The sequence below is a fragment of the Ahaetulla prasina genome, chromosome 4, assembly GCF_028640845.1.
Source record: "Ahaetulla prasina isolate Xishuangbanna chromosome 4, ASM2864084v1, whole genome shotgun sequence".
NCBI classification, from domain to species: domain Eukaryota; kingdom Metazoa; phylum Chordata; class Lepidosauria; order Squamata; family Colubridae; genus Ahaetulla; species Ahaetulla prasina.
In genome coordinates this window covers 105,260,517-105,273,006 of record NC_080542.1, presented here as the reverse complement: position 1 = coordinate 105,273,006, position 12,490 = coordinate 105,260,517, and the positions used below count along the sequence as shown (strand labels likewise).

The 12,490-nt window shown below is 33.9% G+C and overlaps 1 protein-coding gene across 9 annotated transcripts in view; it reads right to left on the bottom strand.

The window, feature by feature from the left end:
• Window positions 1-12,490, bottom strand: part of IGF2BP3 (insulin like growth factor 2 mRNA binding protein 3) — a 61,520-nt gene that overhangs the window by 29,399 nt on the left and 19,631 nt on the right. For 7 of the 9 annotated variants that reach the window (XR_009154801.1, XM_058179793.1, XM_058179799.1 and 4 more), the window contains 3 exons: window positions 7,123-7,171; window positions 2,385-2,436; window positions 2,227-2,290 (listed from right to left, as the gene is read on the bottom strand). Coding sequence is in view for 8 of the 9 variants with exons in the window: in XM_058179793.1 (XP_058035776.1) it covers window positions 2,227-2,290; window positions 2,385-2,436; window positions 7,123-7,171 (165 nt within the window). In the remaining variant the exon portion in view is untranslated. The remainder of the gene's footprint in view (window positions 1-2,226; window positions 2,291-2,384; window positions 2,437-7,122; window positions 7,172-12,490) is intronic. The other 2 variants (XM_058179794.1, XM_058179797.1) reach the window with 1 other exon arrangement.

Below are 12,490 nucleotides of genomic sequence, written 5' to 3'. Positions count from 1 at the left end.
CCACATATATAATTCCCAGAGACAATAGATAACCCGATGTGAACAGCACCTTACTTCAAAATTGCATCCTTGTGAGACATGTATACTGAAAGCAAGGTCTAGTAAAGCACCTTTAACAGATTAACTATTCCTTGTAGGAAAATGATCTGATACTACATTGTTCATCCAACTCTTACAACACACAATTCTAGGAACCTTATTTCTATAACGGCTCTTTGAAAATTATCAATAGCACTAAATGATTGAGCAAAAGCAAGCGTAAATGTGTAGAGAACCATACAGAAAAAAACCTAAATTATTAATTTCAGTTAGCCACTAGGTGGTACAGAATTCCATTTTAATATTTTCATTTTGTAGAGGAGTGACACCAGATTTACCAAACAAATGTAGACATCAAAATATTACAAGTCATAAAACTGGTGAAAATATAGCCAAATACTACATGTAGCGATCTCTACACATCTACATTTGTAATTTTATGGTATTCTTTTATGGTATTCTATGGCATTAGGTCAATATCACATTTTTTGAAAAGTTAATGTATCCTTTCTACATCACCCATAATACTTTTATATTATAAAGGCTATACAGGTAGTCCTTGATTTATAACCAGTCATTTAGTGTTTAAGAAAAAGGGGACTTTTGTCTATGGATATTCTCAGTGATCCAGGTCGTGGTTGTCCAAAAAGTATTTTTTCCAAAAGGTAACTGGACATTCTTGGTGTTTTCTTTAAAAACTTCCACATCTCATTGAAGAAGCTTTTTCAATTCAGATATTGGGGTACTTATGACCTGGATTTAAAGTTCCAACCGTTCTTTCACCCACCCAGTGTTCACATGACTATAGTCTGGATACCCAGCAACATGGCTGCATTTATGTCCATTTGCAGCATTCCAGAGTCATATTATCATGTTTTATTTCAGCCATAACTTCAGGCAGGGGTCATAAGTCCTTTTGTCCAGTACCATCCTTAATTTCAAATGGTCACTAAACAAACATTTGTAAACTGAGGACTATCTGTATACCATAAAACGTGACTCCTCACTATGATTTTAAGAAAGTATTCTTGACTTTGCAAAAATAGGGCAGGGCATGTAGACAGATATAACTTTTACTGGTGCCTACTGCTGTAGAATTTGCTTTTACTAGAATGATAGCCAATTCTGAACTGTAATCATTTTATACAAGACTGTATACAACCAGCTCTACCCAGTAGAAGTCCAGTTTCCTCTATTAATGTGTGCACGTGTGGCAGGTAAGATTTTAGAATATAAATTCCACCAAATTTTCAATAAACCATCCCAGACCTAAATAGCAAATCCACTGATAAAGGATGAATGGGTTTTCTAACTTCTGTATCTATCTAATATATTGGCATTTCTGCATTTACTTTTATGGTTTGGTTTTACAATGCTTTTAATTTTACATGCCACATTGAGGGGTTTGTTTTTTTTGATCATGTGGCCTTATAATTCTAATAAAGTGTCAGTGAATATTCAGATGAAGATTTCATTGCTTCCTATTATGCAGTCTTGAAATATTTAACTAGAAACTGAAAAAGACTTGCATATAATAATAATAATAATAATAATAATAATAATAATAATAATAATAATAATAATAATAATAATAATAATAATAATAATAAAGTAAAGCAAACCAAGGGTTAAATAGATATCAAATTGGAATGTGTGGGTGTGTAAGGGGGAAAAAATACCTCTGTTTCCAACAAATGCCAATAGCTTTCAATCGCTTTAAGACATTATAATCTTCCCAAAGTTTGATTTTCTTACTATTAAAAATAAATTCTATGAATGTTCATCTAGACTCAAATCCTTCTATAATTATTTTCAACCTGGGCATTTTTCACTTGCATGGATCAACTCTTCTCGAGAGGACATCTGGTCAGAGACATCAGGAAACTGAATACACCAATTAACGAGGGAACTGTTTGATGTTAAATCACCTTACTCCCTCATAAAAGTTTACAAGGGCAATTCCCCAATGTAACTAGATATGTTCCTATTCAAAAGATAATCCAACTAAGCTCAACATGCAGGCTTCAAGATAAGCAGTTGGAAGAAGACTGTAACCTTAGTATTTTGATTTTAAAAAGTAAATATAAAATAAACGACAAATAAGAGACTGTATCAAATGTTAATACATAAGAGAAAAACAATTTTAAAGGTTGGAAAAAAACTAAAAATAAATAAATGAGGACTTACTGCCTGGCCTGGTCCTTATTGGCGTATGTTACATTTACTACTGCAGTCTCTGTGTCAGTATTCACTAGAACAAAAAAGGATGTATCGGGGAAAAAATAAATAAATTAAAATGTCCTTTTATCATTTCCTTTAAACTAACTATTTGAATATTACACCACCTTGCTCACAGGTTTCCACAGTACCATACTGTGCCAGCAAACCGTCCAGGACCTATTAAAAAGGAAACAAAGTACAATGTAAACTTTACACAAGTTATACAAATTTATATAATGAACTTACAAAGTTAGTGACATAGGTTTTTCCAGATTTTTCTTAAATTTGATTATCTTTATTGCTGAATGTGAAACTTCCACATTCAATTTGATCCCCAGGAATTAAATTAAATGAATTCATTAATAGCAAATTGTATGGAGCTACTTAAAAAAAGTAGGTTTGAGACTAAAATCAGCACATATTGAAATAGGCTTTCTAATTACTATAATTTTCTTCAAAAGCAAAATAAAACCATGCTTATTTAGAAAAATGGTTGACTCAAATGCAGTATTAAAAATATTTAAACTGCTCTTATTATAGTGAAGAATTTAATAGATAATACATTTTTAGAAAATATTTACATATTAGAAGTATTTACAATTAATTACAATTTTTAAAGGTATATTTATTGTAAAGTAAACTGAATTGAGTTAGTGTGCTTAGGAGGGGGGAAAGCAACAAGCAATTATTTTTTTAACTTCATTAGACTGAAAAATTCCTTGCATATTCAGGAATGTAACCTTTCAAGTCAGGCAGCACTTAATCGTTAGTTATAATAATTTTTAAATTTTACAATAGCTAGCAATTTTACCATGACTTAAATACTTCACCGAGAGGCAGAGAAAGGATAGTCCTCTGAGGCAAGATTAGGTTCTCTTCATTCGTTTTCAATAATAATTCACCTTACTTCTTTTTACAAATCAGCCTAGTCTGATCAAGCAACAAATGAGGTTTATGTAGAAGGAAACTTCTTGAAGGGACTTTGTTGGATAGATTTATCCTCACAATCTTTTTTTAACCCATCAAAAGCATCTTTCCTGATGCCTGGAAGCCAATTACTAAAACATGAAATATAATAAACATACTTTTAAGCTAAAGTGTTTTTGAACAGAGGAAATGAAAAATCATATGCCTACTGGTTAGTATTGTAACCCACTCCTTCACAGGAAAAAAAAGTTGGTTAGAGGAACACTTAATTCATGTCTAGAATAAACACCCAAAGTCAATGGGATGTAAATTTAAACCTGTATCCAGCCATTATTTTTGAATCAGTATTAACAAATAAAATACACCTTCCTTTTAATACTAATCTTTGTCTAATATTGGCTTAATCCATCATGATTCTTACATTCTGGTGGGGGTTTTTTTTGGGGGGGAGAAACTGAATGCGACGAGTTTATAAATAGACATAACTTTTCATCAGTAAATGTGAAAACGAATTCAATATAAGCAGCATTCTATAAAGGCAAAATCACTAAAGATTGAATGCAAAAACAAAATAAAGAAAAATAACCAAGGAATTTATACTCTAAATCTCAAACCATAACATTAGTAGTTCTCGCCTCATACTCTAAAAATAAATTTACATCTTACATCAATATACATGAATGAATCCAAGAAAAGCATGTGAAACTTTTGCACTGGTATTCTACCAAACGTACTTACTAAGCCTTTCTTACATTTTTATAACTACTCCCAATTCCTATTTGATTTTATCAAGTGCAATACATTTTACTTTTATTCCTAAAAAGCCAAGTCCTCTAACTTTACTCTAAAAACAAACCCATTTTGTCTAAACTGTTCATCTGCCTCTCAATCTTCACATGCAGCCTTGTTGGGCAATAACAGTATTTCTAGCCAAGCTGGTAGTGAGATAGTAATCTTGATGAGCAAATGAACAGAAAAGTTTGTTTGTGTGTATATTTACTGTAGCTAGAAAATAAGGTATTTCTTTTTTATGTAGGAACTCTAGCATTTGTCTAACTGGGGTCTCCTCCTCTTGTTATAACATAGCTCCCTTTCTTGCACACAAAAAGCTGCAGTTTTTATACTATAGGCTTTCATTCATTGGATACTAAAAGCCAAGCCATACAGTATTATAAACAATGTTACCCTATACTCCTGGTGGCGATCCTGTGGCACACATACCAGAGGTGGCATGCAGAGACCTCTCTGTGTGCACATGTGCTGTCGCCCCAGCCCAGCTCCATCACGTTTCTCCATCATTTCTCACTGCTGTTTGCAGGACTAAAAAAAATGCGCGAAACAGCATTCCACTTTAGTGGTGGTGCATTTGCTGTTGCTGCCTCCATGGCCTGCCCCTTGCACAGCACCATGAAATTTAGTGCACTTCACAATGGGGGAAGACAGGGTCCCCTTTTCCTCCTGGAGCCCATTCCGACGCAGAGCCACAATGCGACCCTGCTTGTTCTCGCCCCCTGGATGTCAGTTGCTTTTTCTGCAGAGCTGCCTGTGTTGGGATGCCTGGCCTCCCCACCGGCTAGCTGGTCTTCGGCTTTCCGACGACCAGCTGAGCATAGACATGCAGCTCCTGGGCTCCAGATCAGCCTCCAGATTCCCACCACTCAGCACCAGTACAGGGGTTCCTTCCTCTCCCCAGGAGAGGGAGTGTGGAGACAGGGGGGGGGGGAGAGAAAGAGAATAGACAGAGAGAGAAACAGAGAGAGGGGGAGGGAAAGAGAAGGGGGGAAAGAAAGACAGAGGGAGGGAAAGAGGGGGGAGAGAGGAACGGAAAGGAGAAATTATATTACAAAAGTTTTTCTTTTTTATTGTTGCTAAACGTAATATTTCAAAAGCAGAAAAAATGATTTAAAAAAAGATAAAATATTTATCACGTTTTTCTTAGAACAATTAGTTGAACTTTGCATTGTTTATCATTATTTTAAGTAGTAAAACCTCAGGTTAAATTGCCGTGTTGGCACTTTGTGATAAATAAGTGGGTTTTGGGTTGCAGTTTGGGCACTCGGTCTCTAAAAGATTCACCATCACTACCTTATACCCACTCAAAAGCCACAATTACCTTTAAGGAAGAGCCACCTAAACATTGAAATCAAACATATAATTCTGTGAAAATATAACAGCCCTTTTGGATTGCCTCAGTTTCTGAGGATTTTTGCTACTTTGCTTTATGTGAGTTCTACATAAAGAAAATGAATGAACAAATAACACCAATGTTTTATGCATGTTCCTTTTATTTTATAAACAAGCAAATTAACATGCTTGTTAAATTACTGCCCACATTAAAAAAAAAATCACCCTTCGGATTTAGGTACTAGTTGCACCATCTTTAGCTTTTTGCGTGATAATTGCACTCAAATGCTTCCTGTAGTCACAGACTAGTTTCTCAGGTAGCTGTTTAAGAATTTGCATCCCAAATTTGTTTAACTGTGTTCTCTTTATCTACTTTCAGAACTTATGTGGAGAATGATGTTTGAGGTCACATTTATGCAAAAATACTGACAATTCGAAAGAATTCACGATCCTTTAAGCAGCATTGCACAAAATTTATCTATACTATTTACTGCATCATAGATATGAATTAGACTATAAACATCATGAAGCAGGAAGGATGCCTGCCCCAGAGCTAACTGTCTCTATTGGGTATTCATGATCAAATTGAGGAATGTTGAAATGTTGTCTAGTAAAAGAATCATGAAGCATAGAAACTTGGTTGCTCTTTATGAACCCTGATTCGTTCAACATACCATATTTAACGTATATTATATACAGGTAATGATATATGATGTATTTATTTCAAATCTGTAAGGTTTAGTAGAGATTTTAATTTACAGCAGTAAAACTAGTTATTTAAATGGTTGTGTATGGGATGTATATCTCTTACAATTTCATGCATTCTAAAAGTAACCTGTCAGTGATAAATCACATTTCTGCATGCAAGCTATAGCATATAAATATAGCTGAGGCACCACCTGCGGGTACTTACTTGTATTCAATAAAGCTGTATGTACACTAACTTTATTTTATGAACTTTCTTTCAACTCAATTTAACTCCTTTCCCACTATGTCACACTACTTTTACCTTTCTGTAAGAATTTTTAATGGCAACTGCTCCAAGGTATTATCTCTATTATATGAAAAATTCTAATTTTTTCCCAGATATTTTAAATATTTTATTTTTACTGACACAACTAAAACATCATCCTACTATTATTACACTGTACAGCCTCACTAAAAATGAGGGAAAGTGGGGAATAATAGATATTATGTTTGATAAATAAAAATATTCAAAGATTTCAACAGCTCTTCAGTATCCAAAACCTATCAAATAAATTATTTAGGCAAACGAATATAAATTTTACAAATTATATCTGGGAGAACTACAGCATGAGAAAGAGGCACAAATAGAAAGGTATCATCATATTCTTGGGATAATTGCTATCCTGATTTTATAAAATCTTCAGCCAGCATGGGGCTTTGAAAATGGAGACAGAAAATTAATTATACGAATTCCATAACAATGTTCATGTTTCTAAAGATCAGGAAAGCACTAACGAGTCTTTAAAGTGGGAATAAATCAGAAGGTAACTATTCAGCTAGGGTTGCACTGTAAAACTCTGAAAACATTTAACTCCAATTGCCCTCCATTTAACTTCAACTGTCCAATTTAGGGCAATTGAAATAAATACTTCGATGTCCCTGTTGTTCAAAGTTGTAAATTAACATCTCAAGAACAAAAAACAGTTCTTGTCAAATTTTGCATATGCTAAGAGTTAGAAGAGAAAAAAGTGAGAGAACAAGAGGCAAGTTGGTAGGCAAAAGGCATACCATCCATTTATCTTCATAAACAGGTTGAAAATTTAAAATTTAAAGATGAATGCCTACCTCCCACTGCAAGTGTGGTGGAATATTTCGGATTTGAAGTTTTCGACTCCTAGTGATAGAAGTTGGGGTGGGGAGAAAGAAAGATTGTTATTTAAGACAATTTATAAAGTTAAAGCACTACTGAATATTTCTAACAATACATGGGGAAAATATTATGACAAAAAATATGTCTTATCTCAAGCTTCTTTAAAAATATCCAACAGAATGGACTGTATTCTAAGATACTGCTTTTCATAATGTTTTATTGATGTACTAATATTGATTTCTAGAAATGCATTTCTTTCAATTTAACTTCCCCATGCATATTGTTTAGATACGCAATTAACTGCTTCTTACACTTATAAAAGTTTATTTATTTATTTAGAGGGTTTGTATGGCTGCCCATTTTCACTGACTCTGGGCACTTACAAACAATAATTTGTAAATTATTGCCATGGTTCAAGTTCCCAAAATGGCATCAATTTAATTAGCACTTAAATTACTAAGATCTTACAATACTTGTCATTTTTTTTTACTCATCTTACAGCTGCCTTTGCCAAAAATGAAATTATCTACAAACTCATGTACCATGTAAACTCTAGGACCTGCTAGAACATGGAATCATGTCCCCTGGGGGTGGGGGAGAAGGAATCATGCTTGGTGTTGTCTGCAAATTTGATGAGTTCCCCATCCATCCCCTCGTCCAAACGAACACACACAAAAAAGCATTCACATCTATTGATTACTACTCACCACTACTCCAGTCTTCCTCACTGCTATTACTACTCTACAACTCCAGATATTATCGCTTGTGAGTTCTGCTACTTCAGTGAGTATTCTAGAGAAAATTATCTCCTTCTAGCTGCTTCAGACCGCTTTACTTAAACATACCTTCTTCTCACTGTCTCCTACGCACTACAACCAGCTGTCTCTGAGCACAGCTTTTATAGTCAAGGTTGCAGTGCTGGCCAGGGAGAGAATTTAAAGAGACAGGACAACAGCAGCACAGGTGCTTGCCATTTTCTGGTCAGTCTGCTCTTTTACATAAATGTAAGAAAAAGCCTCAACATTTCAAGACAAAAATAAATTAAGAAATTCTAGCTAGCTACATTAATTGCATGGAACTTAAGTTTTTATAACAGCTTATCTTATATTAAGAGTTCTGAAAACAACCAACAAACCAACCAATCAGTATTTATTTGAGTTTCTGTTCTAACTATTCTGGAATATAAAAAACAATTAAATTAGATTTATATACATCTTTCTAGATGCTATACAACATCACAATAACATAGAGAATTTTATTAGCCAAGTGTGATTAGACACAAAAGGAATTTATCTCCCGTGCAAAAGGCCTCTGTGTACTACAAACCAATAGAGTAATAATAAGCACAATAATAATACCAATAAAGGAGATGGGAAGTATAATAATACTACAGCTATACAACATGTGTAAATATACAGGATTGTGAGAATTAGGTGTTCAGCAAAGTGATGGCACAAGAGAAAACTGAAACAATGCTCTTAATATATAAAAAGTCATCTAGCTCTTTTGTATAGGACAGGCAGATGAATCTTAATATTTTCTTGGCTGCTCTCTCTCTTCTAGATTTCTTCCTATGGATTAACTGATGGCAGATAGTCTAGATAGAAGGGAACATAAAATACCTGCTACAGGTTCAGCCCTGGGGAACTGTAAATTCTCATTTGACTTAAATACATTGTATAGCCTGGAAATAAAGTGTTATTTTCCTTGATGGTCATTTTTAAAGCAGAAAAAGAGAACTTCATTAATCTCTGGAAAGCTGCTTGATGTTAAGTACTTGCAACATTTACATAAATATCTAGAACAGCTTCATTAGTTTGTTACCATTTAAAAGGCTTACATGATCTCCAAAGTGGCTCCATATATATCTAGACAGACTTTGTTATCAAAGAACTATGCATTTCTGAAACGGCACTTCTACAATCTGCAGCCTAGTATTGTTAGAGTGATTTATTGTTTGTGAGTTTGATGTTTCTTTTATCTACCTACATATCTACCTACTTATCGTATGTATATGTATGTATGTCGAGATATATATATACCTATATACATACACACATACTGTGTGTGTGTGTGTGTGTGTGTGTAATATTGTTGTTCTAAACAGGTATTAAAAGAAAGATACAAAGATACAAATACTCAGCTGCTTCACCAAAGTTAGTTACTTCCAAGAAACTTAACAACTGGATTTTCAAAAGAATGATATTTTTTTCTTCATAGAACTGAAGGATAAATATTATTCTATAAATAGTATAAACCAGGGGTCCCCAACCTCCAGACTATGGACCGGTACTGGTCCAAGGTACTGTTAGGAACAGGGCACTACAAGTGGCAGGTGACTGAGCAAAGCTTAATGTACGCATGCACAGAATCTAGGTTGCGTGCAAAATCCCACCCACCCGGTCCATGGAAGAACTGCCTTCCATGAAACCGGTCTTTAGTATCAGAAAGGTTGGGGACCACTGGTATAAAGTATGGTTACTTAGTGAATTCAGTTGGTGATGAAGAAATTTAGTGCTAGGCACTTGTTTTCTTGTGTTTAAGAACAGAAACCAGCTGGATAACATGCTGAAGAAAATTAAGAGATTTATATATAAGGGAAGATGTGACAATCTTAGATAAGATGACGAAGGATAAAGTTTCTCCTATAGTAACCAAAAGCAGAATAGCTTGAACAACAGTCTTTCCTGCAGTCATATATGGCTGTGAAAACTGGACACTGAGAAACAGAAAGGAGAGAGACAGCTTTGAATTATTGTTTGGAGATGGTTACTAAGAGTGCCACGGTCTGCACAAGAACAGCTGATGTTTCAGTCCATCAGGGAAATAAAAGACTGATTACTCCCTTGAAAAAAATTATTAGCAAGCAAAAACTCACATTCTATTGGGCATGTAATATGAATGGATAGAGTACAAAAAAGAACTATGTTTGGTAAGGTAGTAAGGGAAATAGAGAACAAAGACAACAGATAAAATAAATAAATGCAATCAATGATATCAGTGGAAATACCCTAGAAGAGCTGTGGATTATCACAAGGACCAGTCAAGATGGAAGGCATTTGTCCATATAGTCACCAGTAGTCAGATCAAACTTAAGGACACCAAAATAATTAATGCTGAATGAGTTATAATAATTGTAATTTGAGAAGTGAAGGATTTTTCATGCAATGTTTCACTATCTTTCATTATTAATGGAGATAGATAGATAGATAGATAGATAGATAGATAGATAGATAGATAGATAGATAGATAGATAGATAGATAGATATTCAATATATATTTTGTTACAATAATGCACTTCTAATTACATTATTCACTTTTAATCAGCAGTGTTTCATATAAATGTTTTAGGCTTGATTTTATACATTGCAATATTAATTCATAATTGCCATGAACTCTTTTTTCTCTAAACACTTAGTATCTTAAAAATGTACAACTTGACAAAAACAAATCTTATCCATGTAGTAGTGTGATGGGTTTTTTTGGAAGCTGAAATTATACGACTCTTAAATGCTTATGCCAAACTAAGTACAGAATCAAAAATTATCCCAGTGTTGATATATTTTAATAAAACTAAACCCAATAACAGTTTAAACTAAATCCATAAAGGACAGCAGGTGTACAGTCAATTATAATATACATTGATGTATATATCAGTTGTCCTATGCGAAGTAATTTAGCAAAGTCCTTCTTTGTGAATAGGATTGAAAAGGTGTCATTGTAAAACTTTACAAGTTTTCTTGGGATCTGTTATACAATAATATGTTTATTAAAAGGAAGAAGTTAGCAATGTATATTTCTGTTGGTTTGTGATCGCATTGGATTGCTCAGGGACACTTTCAGTATAATAAGCAGTGTGACCTCTTGGGAACCAATATTTTCAACTAAATGTTTCCAATAACTGTCAATCATTTCTGCATATTGGCTTGGATACGTTTTAGCCCTTTCTTCCGTAAAGAACAGCTTCAGCTCAATGATTGGCTTCAGGTCCTTCCATAAAACATTTCCATACAATTAATATCAGGATTTTAACCTGATCATTCCAAACATTAATTTTCTTCCCCTTTAATCGTTCTCCAATTATCTCTAATTTCCCCTTTAAATGATCTGATACCGGTAATTTTTAACTTTCAACCACAATTGAGCCCAAAATTTCTATTGTTAAGCAAGATAGTTAAGTGAGTTTTGCCCCAGTTTACAACCTTTCTTGCCACAATAACTGAATCACTGCAGTTGTTAAATTAGTAACACGGTTGTTAAATGAATCAGGCTTCCCCTCTGAAGGTCACAAAAGGTGATCACATGACGCCAGGACACTGCAATCATCATAAATAAGTCAGTTGCCAAGTGTCTGGATTTCGATCATGTGACCATGGAGATGCAGCAATGGTCATTAAGTGTGAAAACAGTAGTTTTCAATGTTGTTGTAACTTTGAATGGTAACTAAATGAACTGTTGTAAATCAAGGACTCCCTGCATTCCTGGAGGGTCACATACTTTTGCAACAGGCAACAAATATGTAGTTTTGGATCATTTTCCTCAATAAATCTATGAACAAATATACTGTTTTTGATTTAATTTGTTTAACTGCATTACCTTTTTTTAGTTTAGGATTTGGGAGGAGAAAAGATCATATGTTAGGTCACCTTTATGCAGAAATATTGAAAATTCAAAAGGTTTCACGAAGTTTCAAGCATCACTATATTCCAAAAAGCCAAAAAAATTAGATTGGTGACACATGACTTGGTTACACTTAGATGACAATGTGAATGAAACTGAGCAAGTACTGAACTGTTGTGTGAAACATCAACCGGTCCAGAATGTGACAGTAACAATGGGGTTATATTATATTTTTCTGTACATGGAATCATCTGACTTTCTGAAACAGCTGCGCTGAATGCCTATGTCTTCTGAACACAATTCAAAGCATTTATCAATAACTTCCACATCCTAAATAATCTGGTCCCAATGTTTCTTATCCTTTTGTACTTGCCTACTCATGTCCTTACACCTGATGAAAAGATCTTTTCCTGAGGGTTAATTATTACAAATGCATACAAGAGAAAGATCCATTTCAGAAGTCTCACTTTGAGAAGTTCAAATTATCCATTTTTAAAATATATTTCAGTAAATACATTTGTTTAAAGAATCTCATGCTTTCATTTATTGATTTGCACTATTCATATTGCTCACTTGTGAACATTTCTGTTTTATCATAGCTTTACTTAAATGTCTTATATGTTATCATTAATTTTTTTCTGCTATAAACTGAATTCATATAAGCGAAATACTGGGATATGAATCCTTACATTAAAAGTATACCTTGAAGAAAAGACCAGACCC